The sequence below is a fragment of the Lampris incognitus genome, chromosome 1 (genome assembly GCF_029633865.1).
Source record: "Lampris incognitus isolate fLamInc1 chromosome 1, fLamInc1.hap2, whole genome shotgun sequence".
Classification (NCBI taxonomy): domain Eukaryota; kingdom Metazoa; phylum Chordata; class Actinopteri; order Lampriformes; family Lampridae; genus Lampris; species Lampris incognitus.
Window position 1 is genome coordinate 100669746 of NC_079211.1, and position 18534 is coordinate 100688279.

General features: G+C 47.5%; 1 protein-coding gene across 3 annotated transcripts; it reads right to left on the minus strand.

Moving 5' to 3' along the window:
• Nucleotides 1-1513: 1513 nt before the first annotated feature.
• Nucleotides 1514-18395, minus strand: fahd2a (fumarylacetoacetate hydrolase domain containing 2A). Of its 3 annotated transcripts, none has more exons than XM_056292240.1 (8): nucleotides 18353-18395; nucleotides 3855-4091; nucleotides 3463-3679; nucleotides 2985-3044; nucleotides 2734-2896; nucleotides 2380-2488; nucleotides 2144-2231; nucleotides 1514-1814 (listed from the first exon to the last, which is right to left on the minus strand). In XM_056292240.1, the coding sequence occupies exons 2-8, from the start codon at nucleotides 4022-4024 to the stop codon at nucleotides 1752-1754; spliced, it is 870 nt and encodes a 289-aa protein (XP_056148215.1). In that variant the 5' UTR covers nucleotides 4025-4091; nucleotides 18353-18395; the 3' UTR covers nucleotides 1514-1751. The 3 variants fall into 3 exon arrangements, with proteins under 3 accessions (XP_056148215.1, XP_056148202.1, XP_056148208.1); XM_056292227.1 differs by having other exon boundaries at nucleotides 3855-4143; nucleotides 18353-18387; XM_056292233.1 differs by having other exon boundaries at nucleotides 3855-4140; nucleotides 18353-18382.
• Between the last annotated feature and the right edge of the window lie 139 nt (nucleotides 18396-18534).

The window sequence follows — 18534 nt, forward strand, 5'->3', positions numbered from 1 at the left end:
GGGGCAGGAATAGGAGTAGTAGTCCCTGGTTTGAGGGTGCATTTGTCTCCACAAAGTCATCAAATTAAGCTCTTTCGTAAAAGCCAAGGTAGTTCTGGCCGCTTTTGTTTTAGATACCATGCTTTTTCTCGCAATAGTTTTATATTATGGGACACGCTAAAAGCCCCCCCCCCCTTTTCTCCCCAATTGTGTCCGGCCAATTACCCAACTCTTCCGAGCCGTCCCAATCTCTGTTTCACCTCCTCTGCCGATCCGGGGAGAGCTGCAGACTACCACATGCCTCCTCCGCTACATGCGGAGTCACCAGCCGCTTCTTTTCACCTGACAGTGTGGAGTTTCGCCAGGGGCATGTAGTGCATGGGAGGATTATGCTAGTCCCCCCAGTTCCCCCTCCCCCCCACAAACAGGTGCCCCAACCAACCAGAGGAGGCACTAGTGCAGCGATCAGGGCACATACCCACATCCGGCTTCCCACCCACAGACACAGCCAGTCCACTCTGTGCATAACTGTAGTCCACTGACTTCCGGTTTCTACTGCAGCGGTCATACAGTTCTGTTTGTTGGCCTGTGCTGTTGACAGTAGCATATTTTTCATAATGCCTGCAAGATTTACCATGGATAAATGTCAACGACACGTACAGATTTTTCAACAAACTTTCACCTGCAAACGGGTGAAAAGTTTAAAGTTGCACATTTCAAGTGACGGACAGACGGCTCTATCTATGCAAGGATGTCTTCAGTCACTCCACTTTGACACTCTAATGGTCGTCTTGACATTTTAATAGTTACACTGTAATTTTGGAATCACACTTATCCTGCCTTTGGGCATAAACAAGTTCATCGTCTCATAACTTTTTGCCCTTGTTATATAATACTGGCTATAAGTGCTTAGTCATAACACCTTGCCCCTCAAGTCTTATGTAATGACAGATTGACAGATACTTGTGCCTTTATATGTAAAAATATACCATCAGTCAGTACGGCGCCACATCCGAAATGAGAGTTGGCCTTCTCCGAGATGTCTAGCTGGCATGCAGTGGATAAACCTGCAATGAGCTGTGTATGATTCCCTGAAAAGATTTCATTTAAGGAAAACAGTTAAAATGACACGTTTTAGTACAAGTTTTTGACATTTCTTCCTCTTTTTTTTCCTCTCACTTCTCCCTCTTCTCTTACATTTTGTGCCAGAGGTCATCTGTTTCGTAGGAAAGGTTTTATGAAGGAAACTAATAGTTGTCATTTATAAATATAGAATTTGCCCCTCCCAACATCCCCTATCTAGATTACATGAAAAAATATATTCTCGTCTTTTTTTTATTGCAAAATCAAGGCAGTAGGTCCTTATGCTTTCTAGCGCAGTGACTCAGGAGGAGTGGGTGGCCATTGAATGGTTTGAGAGCTATAGAGTTTAGGGGTGATGATGACCAAATGAACCAGCGTGATTTATGAACACCCCCGTGAGTCATGTAATTATATGATGCATTAGAAAATACCACACTTTTACTGGCTTATATCACAGCACAGCAGAGAAGCCGTTTTTATTCCCAGTCAATATTCAAAGTCACATAGAAAAATCCTTTCACAGCATAAGAAAATACACATTTGGAAATGTGTTTCTTCGTGTAAGACTAATTAACAGTAAAGTGGTGAATATTCAATGAGAGGAGTTGTGGGGGACACGTTACAATCTGTTGTGAACTGATTCCAGATTTGTCAGTGTCCTCCTTGCTGTCCTCTCAGCTGTCTCTGGGTTAGACCACCTTGTTGAGTATGGAGCCCAGTTTGTCTATCTGACACTCCACCACGTCTCCTCTCTGAAAAACAGTTTTAACAACTCATCAATGTGCACCATCCCTCAACTTCACAAGGCACCGCTGTCCCTCCTTCCTATCAAAAACATGCCATTTTTCGTATACAGATTGCATTTAACTACATAGTATTGTCTTATTACACTGCAAGCCTTTTCTTTAACCTGGAGCAGAGTGTGAAAGTGATTAGAACAGATAAGGGGACAGTTGCATCTTTTTGCATAAAGTGAAGGGTTCAACTGGATTTGAGCCGTGGCTATAGTACAGGTGTCACCTGGTTATTATTCAATCACTGTTGTGTGGACCGCTTTTATGAATCGCATTCATTCAATCACCTTAAGAAAGACGGGGGGCTTTCTGAATACGCCCACTCCTGGAGGAGTGCCTGTCAGAAACACATCTCCAGGTGTCAAAGTCACAAACCTAACGGGAGAAGAAGACGTCATGCCGAAGGGCAGGTTAAATGCATCCTGACTACACTCTGTAGCATTTGTGTCGATAGTGTCACTGTTAGGCGCTGGTACAAAGAGGACATGAACATGAGCAGCACTGGAACGCTAACTGGACTTACTGTGACACCCATGCAACCAGTTTCTCTGTTTTGAAGATCATCTGATCAGTGTTGCTGCTCTGGACAGTTTCTCCATTAACCAGACAGCGGATACCCAGGTTGTGGGGATCTGGAGGCAAAGTCGACGACACAACCCCCCCCCCCCCGGGTTCTTGTTAAGTGTGCTTTGAATACTGTTACCTGGCTACCCTGCCCATCTCATCACCAACAGCTATGAAGGTTTTAGAGAACTGCGCGTTGTTACCACGCTGATATTGCTGCAAGTAATAAACTCCTTTGGAAATGTTTGATTCAGCCTGACCTCCATCTTTTACTCTCTTTGCTGTGGTTTTGCATTTTGTGTCTCCCGCTCACCATTCACAGCATCGGTGGTTACCAAGGCAGGGCCGAGAGGACAGAAGCTGTCAAACGTTTTTCCCAGCAACCACTGCTTCCCGTTGCGTTTCATCTGCCAATCACGCGCACTTACATCATTGGCCACAGTGAACCCTGCCACGTATGAGAGAGCGTCCTTCTCCTGGTTCGTAAATGACAGTGTCAAAAGGGGTTCTCTGTTGGCCAACGAAATGGTTTGTCTGCCACCCTTTAAATGATGTGACGCTCACCTTGATGTGTTTTCCCCTTCGTCCAATCACAAAGGCCAACTCCACCTCCCAGTCCACCTCCTTCAGTCAGACAATAGAGACTTATCAAAGAACGCTCAGTGTGTCAGCTTGATGACACCTTTATCCAGGATTTGGTCAACATATAACCCCTGCAGTAACGTAGCTGAATGCAGGGTCAACCACAAAAGACATTGGCTCAGAAAGCGTCGCATGTTAATTTAGTGTTCGTCTGCCTGTCTGTCTTTCTGTCTCTAACACACTACAGAGAAAGCCATCAAAATAATATATTTGGGTTGAAATACATGTGGGCTTTTAAAAGGTGAGCAATGTAACCAACAAAAACAAATAGTTTTGAAACTGTATTGTAAACTAGAGAAATGATACCACCCCTTCAGCAGGTTTTGTTTAGTTTTCTTTCAGTGAAAAAGCATCTAAGCCTAAAAATAAATGACCTCCTGAACATGATGGGCTCTCTCACCTGGCTTTCGGCGGGGAGAGTGATGTGGTCGTATGGTCCTGTGATGGCGCTGGGGAACTTGCTGAAGATAATCGGTTCCCGAGGAATGGGAGCGTTTTGCTCCAAGCAGTGGTCGCGGTAGTTCATTCCCACACACACCACTTTCTCTGGCGCCAGGACAGGTGAAAGCAGCCGGATGCCTGAGCGCTCCACTGCACACCGACCAGATGCCAACACCCTGGATAGACAGGAAACGGAAGACATGGAATGAAAACTCCCTTGAAGGGTCAGGGTAGAAGAAGCAAAGAAAGAGATCAGAGTGAGCGAGGGACTAAGAACAGTGACATTGGGTAAGTCACTGGGTTTAATGGGACAATGTCATAGCTTGCCGACTTGAGAGTGCACGTCGATACCTTTGTGCACACTCCAGGCCCTTGTCGCCCAGCTCCAGCAGTTCTCTCATTGTGGAGGGCATAGAGGGATCGAAGGCCTTTAAATCCACAACGCCGAGCCCCTCGCCTTGCTCTACTCCCACTCGAATCACTCCTTCCTCACTGTGACGTTGGAACTGCACCAACCGCATCGCTGCACTGCACAAGCCACGTTTCCCCGTGTTTGCCAACAGACTTTTAGAGAAACTTCTCCAGATACTAAAGCAGCGAAGAGAAAGCCTCATGCTATTTAGAAAACAAGTATGAACTGCTGTAAAACAAAAACAAAAAAGAAATTAGGTAGGAAGGTCAGTGAGGGACAGATATAGACTGAGAACAAGCAAAGTTCAAGTTAGATTTATACCTGAATACAAACCATTTGCACATTCTTTGGGTGCAAAAAAAATAATAAAATTAAGTGTTTGACGGAGTGTTTCAAGACTTCATCCTACCTATTTAGGGGCCCCCCAGCAAACATTGGACGTCTGAGGGACGTGCAGATCAGGTCTATATTGGGTCAGTCCGTCAAAGAGCATTTCTAGACGTCTGTGCGACGTGCAATATTTTGACGTCTAAATATGACCCTGTGGTGGACACGTATTGGGGACAGAATTCAACCCAGGAACTAAGGGTTAAGTCATGGTTGCCCTGGCAGGTTAACGCAGGGTTAAGTTATGGTTGTCCAGCCAGTTTTCTGATTATTCTTGCCACCTCCGCTCAGTCGAGCTGTGGTTTTGTTCTCTCTCTGATTTACCGTGGATTAAAGAAAGTTGCCTACACGGCTAAAGTGTGAACCTACGGTCTTCTCCGTTCCTTCGGCTCTACACTGGTGACCCCGACGTCGGTTTTCGGATAAGTTTTCTGAAACCACACACATTATGGCTACGAACGCCGTTGCAATTAAACTGCCGGAGTTTTGGGAGTCTTCCGCGGCTACGTGGTTCGCGCAGGCTGAGGCACAGTTCGCGCTCAGAGACATAACAGCAGACGAGACCAGGTACTACTACGTAGTGGCAGCGCTGGGGTGCGCTACGGCTTCCAGGATAAGCGGTTTCATAACCAACCCACCGGCCGACGGTAAATACGCCGCACTTAAACATCTCCTCCTTGAAACTTTTGAACTGTCAACAACGGAGAGAGCACGTCGCCTCTTCGCAATTCAGGGCTTGGGAGATGGCAAACCATCGGAGCTAATGAGCAGGATGTTAAACCTACTGGGTCAAGAAAAGCCATGTTTCCTGTTTATGGAGCTGTTTCTGCGCAACATGCCGCCCCACGTCCAGACTGCGCTCGCTAACTCCACCATCACTGATCCCCGTGAGCTGGCAAAGGAGGCTGACCGATTCTTCGTCGCTACACAACGTTCCTCCCATGCCGGGGTGCTGGCTCCTACCTTCACTGGCCCCCCGCCGACATCGCGGGCGTGGCCCGACGGTGGCGCCACAGCATCAGACCGCTACAAGCCCTCTGGACTCTGTATGTACCACGCTCGATTTGGTGCGAAAGCTAAACGGTGCCGTTCCCCCTGCAACTACAGGCCGACGGGAAACGAGAGGGCCAACACTCAGTAGTGGCCATGAGTGTTGGCGATACGAGCAGGCTACTCTTCATCCTCGACACCATCTCCGGTCGGCGATTTCTTTGTGACACGGGCGCACAGAGAAGCGTGCTCCCTGCTACTGACGTCGACATCATGGGCGGGGAGCGGGGCCCCCAGTTGGCGATGGCTGACGGCAGCCCTATCCACACCTACGGCGTGCGGTCTGTAGAACTGTGTTTTGGTGGACAACGTTTCACGTGGGAGTTCGTCATGGCCAATGTAACGCTTCCCCTCCTCGGAGCTGATTTTTTGTGCGCTTACGGTTTGCTAATGGACATTCAGAACAGCCGTCTGGTCGATGCCTTAACCTTCTCCTCCTTCGCATGTACGCGGAGGGAAGCGGCCTATGCAGGTCTAGCCAACTCTGTCTCAGAGGCAGACAAGTTCAACCGCCTCCTCGCTGAGTTCCCTGACCTCACCCAGCCTACCTTCTCTGCACCCACCGCTAAGCATGGGGTGGAGCATCACATTGCTACGAAGGGGCCCCCGGTCTACGCCAGAGCCAGGCGTCTCGACCCCGCCAAACTCGCCATTGCCAAGTCTGAGTTCGAGCACCTGGAACGCATGGGGATCATCCGCCGCTCTGACAGCCCGTGGGCGTCCCCACTCCACATCGTCGCTAAGCCTGATGGAGGTTGGCGCCCATGCGGGGACTACCGCCGACTAAATGACGCCACCACGCCCGACCGCTATCCTGTCCCGCATATCCAGGACTTTTCTGCAAACCTGTCTGGCAAATGCGTCTTCTCAAAAGTCGACCTGGTCCGTGGTTATCATCAAGTTCCCGTGCACCCCTCAGACATCCCCAAGACAGCGGTGACTACCCCATTCGGCCTATTTGAATTCCTACGAATGCCATTTGGACTCAAAAACGCGGCCCAGTCCTTTCAGCGGCTGATGGATTCAGTGCTCCGTGGCCTTCCTTTCATCTTCGTCTATTTGGACGACATACTCATCGCCAGCGCCTCCGAGGAAGAACACCTGTCCCATCTTCATGCCCTCTTCACACGCCTCAGCCAGCATGGGCTGATCGTCAACCCGGCGAAGTGCCGGTTCGGGCTGACAGCCATTGATTTCCTCGGGCACCGCATCACTGGGGACGGGGCAGTCCCCCTGCCCTCAAAGGTGGAAGCGGTGGCGGCCTTTCCGCGCCCCCAAACAGCTCGTGCGCTCAGGGAGTTCATCGGGATGGTGACATTCTACCACCGCTTCATTCCCCGAGCCGCCTTTATCATCCGGCCACTGTACGAGGCGCTGAAAGGCATGTCCCCCAACCAGGCGGTCGACTGGACAGCAGAGCGGGACCGTGCGTTCACCGAGACTAAAGCTGCGCTCTCCCAGGCTACCCTGCTAGCGCATCCTTCACCTACAGCGCCTATTTCCATAACCACGGATGCATCGGACTATGCTGTTGGTGCGGTTCACGAACAGTGGGTGGGGGGGGCTTGGCAGCCTTTGGCCTTTTTCAGTCGCCAGCTTACACCCCGAGAGCGCAAGTATAGTACTTTTGACAGGGAACTCCTCGGTCTCTGGCTCGCCGTCCGGCATTTCCATTTCCTGCTAGAGGGCCGCGAGTTTACTGCGTACGTGGACCACAAGCCCCTCACGTTTGCCATGTCCAAGACGGCCGAGCCATGGTCCGCTCGCCAGCAGCGACAACTCTCCTTCATTTCGGAATTTACTACCGACATCCAGCACGTCGCTGGTAAGTCTAACCAGGTAGCTGACTGCCTCTCTAGGGCGGTGATTGGAGCGGTCCACCTAGGCCTTGACTATGCACAGATGGCTGCTGACCAGGCCACGGACCCGAGCATCCTCCGTCTCCGGGCCTCCGACACGGGGCTCCGCCTGCAGGACGTTCCTTTCAGCGACACAGGTGTCACCCTCCTGTGTGACGTCTCCACAGGACAGCCCAGGCCCATCGTCCCGCACAGCTGGAGACGCCCCGTATTTGAAGCTGTGCACGGCTTCTCTCATCCAGGCGGTAAGCCATCCGTGCGCCTGACCTCTGCTAAGTTTGTGTGGGAGGGACTTAAGAGAGACGTGAAAGCGTGGGCCGACTCGTGTGTTGCCTGTCAGCGGGCTAAGATACACCGCCACATTAAGGCGCCCCTGGAACGCTTCGCAGTGCCGGAGAGACGATTTGACCATGTCCACGTCGACCTGGTTGGTCCCCTACCCCCCTCCCATGGGTTCACCTACCTCTTCACTGTGGTGGACAGGACTACGCGCTGGCCTGAAGCTGTTCCCCTGGCATCCACGACGTCTGCTGATGTGGCCCGGGCTTTTATTGGGTCGTGGGTCTCACGTTTCGGTACGCCTTCCGACCTTTCATCTGACCGCGGGCCACAGTTTACCTCAGAGCTATGGAATGCTGTGGGTGAGGCTCTGGGCGTCAAGCTTCATCGCACTACCGCCTACCACCCTCAGGCGAACGGCCTATGTGAGCGCTTCCACCGGTCCATGAAGGCTGCGCTTCGGGCTACTCTCAAGGACTGCAACTGGGTCGACAAGCTCCCATGGGTCATGCTGGGCCTGCGGACCGCCCCGAAGGAAGACCTACAAGCCTCCTCTGCGGAGCTGGTGTACGGCACGCCGCTGCGAGTCCCAGGCGATTTCATGCCCAATGCAACGCGTCCCTGGTCAGCTGGGGACCAACGAGCCTCCTTGCTGGACGGGGTCAGAGCTTTCACACCCGTCCCTACCGCCCAACACGGCGCTCCGGTGTCCCAGGTGCCCCCAGGTCTGCAGTCAGCGGACTACGTGTTCATCCGTCATGACGCACACCGCCCCCCTCTGCAGCCCCCTTATGACGGCCCCTTCCGCGTCCTGGAACGGGGAACTAAGCACCTGGTGGTGGATTTTGGGGGCACGGCCGAGCATGTTTCAGTGGACCGAGTTAAACCCGCACACCTGGACTTGACGCAGCCGTTGGAGTTAGCCCAACCTCCTCGTCGCGGTCGTCCCCCGGCTCCGCCTCCTCCCCCCGTGGAGGCCCGAGCTGCCTCTTCTGCTCCTCAGGCCGACCTCCACAGGCCCGCGTCAATGCCTCCCAGAGACACTCCGGCCCCTGTTATCCGGAGCCGCCTCGGACGGCCTGTCGTCCCCCCGCGCCTGCCTGACTTCGATTACTAGGGCGAATTCTGGGGGGGGCTCATGTGGTGGACACGTATTGGGGACAGAATTCAACCCAGGAACTAAGGGTTAAGTCATGGTTGCCCTGGCAGGTTAACGCAGGGTTAAGTTATGGTTGTCCAGCCAGTTTTCTGATTATTCTTGCCACCTCCGCTCAGTCGAGCTGTGGTTTTGTTCTCTCTCTGATTTACCGTGGATTAAAGAAAGTTGCCTACACGGCTAAAGTGTGAACCTACGGTCTTCTCCGTTCCTTCGGCTCTACAACCCCTCTTAGACGTCAATATGCAGTTCAATACCTGAACGTCTGGCTAGGTCATTTTTTTGGACGTCTGTGGACGTCTAAAACAGGTGCAAGAAATTCATAGGATTAGGGAAGGGTATACTGCAGCGAATTCGGGGGACAACGCAACCACAGGAACTGCCGCGGCCGGGAAGCGAAACCGTATCATCCGCACCGCAGGAGACATCGCTAACCGCTCGACTAAAGGGTCAGATTCGTAGCCGGCGGCCAGCGTGTCTTCTTATCCTTGCACGTTACAATATTTTTTATTATTTATGATTGGAGAAATGATTAACAAAGTTCTTGTTGTTAAAAACATGATTAATTCATATACAATTATTATTATTAAAAAACTTCTCAACGGTCAGCCTGTGAACGTCATTCTGATTGGCTGAATGACGTGTTCTGTCTAATCGTCGCCCCCACGGTCGCCCGTTCCGACCCCGCCATTCAGAATTAGCTAGCTGTCAATGTCAACTGTCGTGCGCGCGTTGTGAAAAGCTACAAAGCTGAGGGTAAGTCCAGCTAATTTAATGTTGTGTTTCTAAATGTGTTTGTTACTTAGCTTTGTCTCAACCATATCATGAGGTCGATCTAGTTAGTTAACGTTCGCTAGCTAGCATTTGCGTCTGAATCAGCCAACAGCTTGTAGCTAATTAACGTAACGTTAGCTAGCTAACAGCTAGCTAGCTAACGTTTCACAAAACTAGAATCTAGGAAAGGGGGTGTGCAGACAAATGCTCACAAGACAAATGCTCACAATACTAATAGAAAAAGAGACAAATGCTCACAAATTGTTTTACAATCTTTATTTTTCAAAAAGTCAACTGAACATTCTGTTGCATGTCACATAAGACATATCACATAGGCCTAAGCATGTGAGAGGGATCACATCTCCCTGACAAATGAAATGATGATCTTAAAGATAATCATGATAATGACACTATCAATTACTGTTTGGTAATACATTATCTAAATTAACCTTTATTCATGGAAAAATATTCCGTTGAACAGTCTGTTGCATGTCACAAGAAATATCACATAGGTCTAAGCATGTAATAGGGATCACAGTGACCTAATTAAGAGATTTTAAAGCAGTGTCTATAGAGTCATAGAACTACAAAGGAAATCGATTTCATGTACATATTTTACTAGTGCATTGGGTTTTGAAAGTATTTGTACATATTTTCATAATTAAATCGATATGTAAACATATTTCATATTTGTATATCTGTATACTATCATTTTTCGCTGTGAATATAGATTGTAAAACAATTTGTGAGCATTTGTCTCTTTTTCTTTTAGTGTTGTGAGCATTGGTCTTGTGAGCATTGGTCTTGTGAGCATTTGTCATGGAATCAGGAAAGGGTGGCCATTGGTTCGGGACAGTCCCGGTGTTAAGCTCCGAGTCCCGACTCGAGAGATATCTGTAAAAAACAGAATTGTCCCGGTTTTTGTGATGCACCAACGAACGGTCCCGGTTTTTAACACGCGCTGGGTTTTTGCTCGTCCGGGGGTCAAACCCGGGCCATTAGTGTGTAGTGCACTCAATTGTAACTTCACGCATGCTTGTGCACGAGACTACGCGGAGCTAGGACTATGTAAGGCCCCTTAATGTGCAGCCCGTTTACCATTGTTTTGATGTGATCTATCTGAAAAATGTGTGCGCGTACAAGGATGTCACATGCGCGTGCAAGGATAAGACGTGCACTAAGTGTCCCGGTTTTAGGATTCGAAAATCTGGTCACCTTAATCTAAGAACATTATTTGTCGCTTTCAGGCTTTCCACATGCAAGTGCAGCATCTCAAAGCAGAGAAACTTCAACACCCAGTGAGTATTTGTCACACTTTATTAAAAAAATCACCCTTTTGCTAACTAATCAGCCAAGTTAAATCTCAAAACATTTGTCTCTTCAGGAGCTCGACAAGAAAACCGCAGAAAGGATGAAGGTCCTCCAAGGCATGGCTATCGCTCCAGGTACAGTGTAATATGGTTAGGGCACAGAATCAGTAGCGACTGACTTCTACTGGTTGGTCTCAGGCCTACATACCAAATCACATTTGTGATTACGGCCTTCAGGATGGCTTAGGCCAGGCTAGTCTGTGTACCAAACGTGTCGTGTGACAGGTGGACGGGGTAAAGACACATCTGGCCCAGTTCCCGCTTTCAACTAGTCTTCCGCAAAGATGGCGAGTCTTCGGAAATCAGAGGCAGGGATCTGATAGGTTCTGAGTTTTTGAATCGGCCAATGGCTAGTTAGCTTCGCGCCACTGCCCGCCTACAGAACTGCTTTGACCTATTTGCATGGAATACAGCCATAACGTCATCTGTATAGCCGCTGTCTAGAGGCTCATACACAAAAATTCCATGCTCTCCATACACTGTAATGGTGAGCGTGGTACCGAGGCTAGGGCTTATCGCTGCCCTAGCGATTTCCGACAGGCCTAGGGCACCTGTCAGCAGGGCAGGGCAACTGTGTTTGTATCAGAGGAGGCGTGATTGTCAACATCGAAGACCAGTAGGGGTTAGTCTTTTTCAATGTGACATGGTATTGTAGTATTATGTCCAATAATTAAATGGTCACTTATGTTCTAGGTCCAGTGACAGAGCCAGCATCAGTTCTGGACACAGTGGCGGCTCTAGACCCAGTGTCGGATACCGGCAGCGGTCCAGGTCCACCCACGAATCTAGGTACAGCGAAAGGTCCAGCAGTGGCTCGAGATATGATCACAGGTCCCGCCGCAGTCATGGGTCGAGGGACACGAGGTCCAGAGTTGACCGATCCAGGGACAGGCATGGTGAGTGCCTAAGTAATCAGTCTTTATAATTCGCCAACAATTAGTATCGGTGCATCCCTATTCGTGTAATGTATGGTCCTCTGTGTCTTTGGAAGTTTTAATGCAATCTAAAACACTTTTTTTTCTTACTACAGGTGTTGAGACAGTGACTGAGAGGCCAGCAGGGACATTCCCATTGCCACCAGCAGGTAAGTGCTGAGCTATTTCAATGACTTAGTAAGTAGCCTTGAACCAATGGTTCTCAAGCCGTTAGGCTCATAGGGCAGGAGCATATCTCCTGTTTCCGTAGCGTGAGGCAGCTTGATGTACAAGTACACCCCCTGGACATGACGCTAGTACAGGGGTCGGGAACCTTTTTGACTGGGAGAGCCATAAAAGCCAAATATTTCTAAATATATTTCATTGAGAGCCATATAGTATTTTTAACGTATAATAAATTAAATATGTCTTACTTTTAATGCGACTTCTGGTGCTGCATGGTTTTGCTGATGGCCTTGTAGTCTGGTTCATACGTGGTGAGGTTGAGCTTCATGCAGGCGTTGAGGCTTCCATCAGTTAAACGTGAGCGTAGGTTGGTCTTAATGTTCCTCATATGCGAGAAAGACTGTTCACATGCATATGTAGAGCCAAACATGGTCAATACGGCAATACTCACACGCTGCATTGTGTGGTATGTCACAGGAAGCTCGTTCCAAGTTTTAAGAATCAGCTGGTCTTCAGGTTGAAGATTTTTAATTTCTGTCCACTTGTGTTCCCTCGCCAGCTCTGCTCGCTGTCGCGCAAGACTTTCCAACTCTCCATTAAGTGACTTGAACTTACTCATCCACATGTCTGATGCCTTCAGGTCAGCAACTTCCAGCTCAAAGTCTCCGATAGAGACCCCGGGGATGCATGTCAGGTCGATTTTGTCCACTGCACACTCATGTGGATGAGTGATGAACTTGAAAAGACCAGTGCGCGCACGAAATTCTCCAAAACGTGCTTTGAATGACTGCAGGAGATTGGACGTAAAGCCAGCTAGCTGCTGGAGATCCAGATGTTGAGTGGAGTCACTTGCTAAGCATGCATCTCTAAATTGTTGCAGTCTTTCAAAGTGCAGAAGACGACCTGTTTCAATGTCCCTGAGAAAGACTTCCAGCTTGCTTTCAAATGCAAACACTGCTTGTTGAAGGGATGAGATTGTATTTCCAATACCTTGCATTTTCACATTGAGCTGGTTTAGATGGCCAGTTATGTCCACGAGATAGTGAAACTGCAGGAGCCAGTCAGTGTTGTCTAGCTCAGGATGCTTGACGCCTTTCATTTCAAGAAAAGTCCGGATTTCACTCAGGCAAGCTGCAAAACGGCTGAGCACCTTCCCCCTTGACAACCAACGCACGTTGCTGTGTAAAAGCAGACCGGGATAATGATTCCCAACTTCTTCTAACAGAGCTTTAAACTGGCGATCATTTAAAGCTCGGGCAACAATAAAGTTGACCACTCGAATGACCAGAGACATCACCTCGCCAAGCTCCTGGCCACACGTCTGAGCGCAAAGCGCCTCCTGGTGCAGGATGCAATGAAAACTTAGGATGGCTCTCTTTTCATGTTCACGGAGAAGCGCTACAAATCCTTTGTTCTTCCCCAACATACAGGGTGCACCATCAGTACAGACAGAAATAAGTTTATCCATCGGTAGTTTTTTTTCTTTAGCAAACTCCATGAAAGACATGAATAAATCCTCTCCTCTTGTTGTCCCTTTCATTGGCAAAACAGCCAAGCTTTCCTCACGCAGTGTGTCACCTGCAGCATACCTGGCAATGATACTGCACTGAGATAGATGGCTAACGTCTGTTGACTCATCTAACGCGAGAGAAAAGTATGTCCCGGCGTTTATGTCCTTAATTTGTGTTTCCTCGACTTGATTTGCCATCATGATGCTACGATCGTGCACAGTTCTTGCTGACAGGGGCATGTCTTTTATTCGTTTGATTATCTTGTCTTTATTTGGGAAGTCATCAAACAGTTCATTGGCCACATCAAGCATGAATGTTTTGGCATACTCGCCATCTGTGAATGACTTTCGATTCCTTACTATTGCCAAAGCCCCCGCAAAGCTAGCGGAATTCCCGTCACCTTGCTTGGTCCACACACGTAGTTGCTGCTGACTCGTCTGCACTCTCCGCTGTAGCTCCTCGCATGCCCTTTTCCTGCTGTCCCCCGCTGGATATTTCGATGCAAATGAAGCATGGTGCGTATCGAAGTGCCGCTTTATATTTGACCGTTTCATCGATGCAATTTTATCATTGCATATTAGACATACCGCAGATCCTGCTCTCTCCACAAATGCAAATTCCTCTGTCCACGCAGCCTGGAATGCATGGTAATCATCGTCTTTTTTTCTTTTCGCCATCTTTTCCGTTACAAGGGTTGAAGCGGATAAACTAGTTGGCTATCTGATAAAATTGATTTCTTCACCTTTACATGCTCGCGAGCCATTGGTTCCCGACCCGACCCACGGGTGACCCGTGACCCGTGAAATTTATCTTCAAAACTAATTTCTGTTTACTTTAAAATGACACAGTATTATTAAGAAATATCACAAGTATTTTAAAATCAGTTCCAAACTGATTTTTTTGAAAAAAAAATAATTTTCAACTCAAAATTGTCTGGGAGCCATATGCCGTCACCGGAAGAGCCATATATGGCTCGCGAGCCATAGGTTCCCGACCGCTGCGCTAGTATGTCGTAAGGACTTACCCCCAAACCAACCCTTGATGCTGAGTGTCAGGCAGGGAGGCTATGGGTACTATTTTTAAGTAGTATTTGGTATGACTTGGCCGGGAATTAAACTCAAAAGCCTCCCCGGACTCGGGGCAGACACTCTAACTACTAGGCCACTGAGCCGGTATTTCAATTACTTAAGCAATAAGACCGTGCTTCACGGGATTATACCTCTAGGAAGTACGGCAAACCCATCCTTGTTTTCAACAAAAGCTTTGAGAGTGTTACTTTTCTTTCTTTCAGTGTACCAGAAGAAAGTGCTAAACATGTTGATAGACATTCGCAATGAGGTGAGACTCATAGGAAGAGCTGAACCGGTCTCTTCAGCCAGTCGTGTGGAGAGGATGGAGGACATGGAAGCCTTCAAGAGAGAGGAACAACGCCTGTCTGATGCCAAAGCTTTCAATACCCTGGTAAGTTTTACAAAAGTTTGGAATTAATGAACAGCATAACACAGTATAAGGTGCACTTGCACACTATTTTTAGGTCAAAGTTTTCATGGACTTATTCCAACAGGTGCTGCAACTTTCCCGTATTGGCGGGAAAGACACAAAAGACTGTGTTCACAAAGTTCTTGACAGGTATGTTTTAACATACAATAACCTTTAACTTAAGCATCACAAGGGTAAATTCATAAAGTCCTAATGATTGTCACACACACCGGAGTAGTCACTTATGTGGACCTTTGTCAGATTTTGGAAGCTGAGCAGGGTAGGGCCTGGTTAGTACATGGATGGGAGACAGTCAAGGTAATTAAATGACAGGTAAAGTCTTACTAGGCGTGGCCTTCGCCTATGGAAGTGTTCATGTGCAGGAAAGACTTCCTCTAGCCTGGCACAGCCATCCCTACTACGTTGGTATCATTTAGAATGAGATATTGATGATGTAGTAGGGATGGCTGTCTATCCCTATCCATCCCTACTACATCATTAATATCGCGTTCTAAATAACGTAGTAGGGATGGCTGTGCCAGGCTAGAGGAAGTCTTTAATGCGCATGAACACTTCCATGGGCAAAGGCCACGCCCAGTATGACGTTACCTGTCAAAATACCTTGCTTGCAGTGAGGCCCATGGTAATTAAATGACAGGTAGAGCCATACTGGGCGTGGCCTCTGCCCATGGAAGTGTTCATGCGCATTAAAGACTTCCTCTAGCCTGGCACAGCCATCCCCACTACATTATCATTTAGAATGAGATATTGATGCTATAGTAGGGATGGGCATAGATAGACAGCCATCTCTACTACATCATCAATATCTCATTCTAAATGATAACAACGTAGTAGGGATGGCTGTGCCAGGGTAGAGGAAGTCTTTAATGCGCATGAACACTTCCATGGGCAGAGGCCACACTCAGTATGGCTCTACCTGTCAAAATACCTTCGTGAGGCCAAAGGATAAGGGACCTCCCCCTGAAAGAAAAGGACACTTTCAATCATTCAGCCTTTTGGAGTTTGACTGTATAGATGCACAACTATGTCTACCTATTTTTGTAAGTCGCTTTCTACAAAGGCGTCTCCTTAATAAACGATAACTAGCTAACGATTACACCAGTAGTGGATGTACAGGAAATGTATTTTTTGCATAAATATGGAGACTTGTTTAAATGCATGTTGTCTTTTTCTATGCAGATGCAGTCATGAAATTTGACCGTAAGGCCAGAGGGCATCATTAAGCAGCATGCCGCAGACCATCTCAAGCACGCTCCAGCGAGACGGGGAGGTGGTGGACACACACCAGGCACTCAGTAGGGTAGCCGTGTAGCCATGGGTGGGCAGGGGTAGGTGGCCGCCACCAAAGGGAAAGCCCCGCCCACACAGAGGCTTTATTTTTGTATTTTAGAGATCGTGTGCCAAGTTCTGGACAGAAGGACCAGTTGGTCCAGTTTTTGTTTTTCAGTATTACCTTACTGATTGGAAGGTGCAAAATGTTCAGTTGAGGAACTATTTGTCTTGGCAGAGCCACTGAATAACACAACATGATTGTCCTAGCCTATATTGGTGAAATTAACATGTAGACTTGTTGTATAAAAGCAATTGAACACTTGAGGTTGTGCAATATCGTGTGATAGCAGCACTGCTGTGATTGTCTGTGGTACTGCCTACGACCAAATCACAGCAGTGTCGATATCACACGATATTGCACTCCTGCTCGTGTTCTATTGCTTTATTATTCCACCTATGTATTACCATATACATACTGTTTTACTCACTCTGTGGAGAAATAAATGTCTCAACTGCAAAGCCCTGAATAGTTTCTGTGTGGGTATGGTGTGTGTGTGTGTGTGTGTGTGCACATGCGGCGTGCGTGCACTACAGAATGAAAGCAAATCAGCCCACTACGATTATTGGGTTGATCTGTCTTAAACTGTATATGTATGATGGGTTAATTAATGCAATTTGTACTTAAAATAGGAACAATGTTACATTATCTTGAAATCTACCTTAGGAATAGTATTAACCTGTGTAGTCCTGCAATTAAAGGACCAGGTTGGCGTAAAAACAGGTCTTTCTAAAAATTCCTCAATTTTCTGAGCTTGGCAAAACAAAAAGTCTAGCCCCTCCCTATGATTTATGATTTAAAAACGACGATTAAGCAACATTTTTAAAAATTCAAAGAAAATCACAGGAATGAGTAAGACTTTTTCAAAGAGACTTTTGCTCAGGAGATTATGCACAAAAACTAGTTGCCATTCATTTTTCCAAAACAGGAAGTATAATTTTTCAACGTACTTCTTGTTTTGGAAAAATTAATGGCAACTAGTTTTTGTGCATAAATTCCCGAGCAAAAAGGTATTGGAGTAAGTCTCTATCTGATTCCTGTGATTTATGAATTTTTAAAGATTTTGCTTAATTGTCATTTTTAAATCATAACAAATCTTAGGAAGGGGCTGGAGACTTACTTTTTTGTTTTGCCAAGCTCAGAAAATTGAGGAATTTTTAGAAATAACTTGTTTTTACGGCAACCTGGTCCTTTAATTGACAGAAAATGGGCCACTGTCTGAAAATGGGGGCGTATGCACTGATTAAGCAGTATTAAAAAGTGGTCTAAAAGAAGTTTAAATTTGACGTTGAAAAGACGTCCAAAATGACCACATTTGGACTAGAATCAGCCCTTATATAGAGGTCCTGTGGATGTCAGAATTGGACGTCCAGAAGACGTCAGAAAAACTCACAGTCTGCACCCACCACGGACTAAAATTGGACGTTCAAAAATGACCTTTAAAAGACGTCGATTAGACGTCTAAATGTTTGCTGGGCCTGCAAAGTGTTAGGACGCATGATTTCAACGGGGCCTTTTAATTGCCCACAAGTTATATTGGTTTTTCGGGGGTGACAATTATTTCCTTTTGCCACCTCGTACAATTATAACTGACATTATTATACAACGCATAGCTTATGTAAGTCATAACCACAAAACGTAGATAAACTATTGTAACCGGTTACTTTCTTGCCCGATGCGGGATTCGCAACCGGGTGTACCGCACCACAAGGCGACATCACTAACCGCCCGGCTAAAGGGTCAGACTCGTTAGCTAGGGGCTAACGTGTCTTATTAGTAGTTTACATGAGTTTATATTTACTGGCTAATTTGCGGATTAGACGAATTTCGCATTGGACCAGCGCACAACTAACAACATCCCGCCAATGTCACAAACACGCTATAAACGCCGTGTTACAGAAGCCCCAAAAACACCGTTAGCGAATTACGGGGCCTCCCCCCAATGGATTAACCGAGATTATTTTTTTGTTTTTTGGTTAAACTACGTGAGACGACACGTGTTCGGATTGTGACTCCTTTTTTTGTGCGTGTGAAATTGATTGTGATTGATTGATTGAATTTGGTTGTGAATCAAGAAAGACCCATTTGACTACCGCTCGTCTTCTCCCTTTCGATCGTTACCTTGACGCAGCCGAGCTCGAGCACCGCCGCAAGACTCGCTTACTTCCGGGTTTGCGTTAGGCGTTCTCGTGACGTCACGCGTCTCGTTTTTTTTTTTAACACGTAAGACAAAGTATTCTCGGCGCTAATTGTGACGAGTCATAATACGCACATGTTAATGTGTTACGGAATCACACTACGTA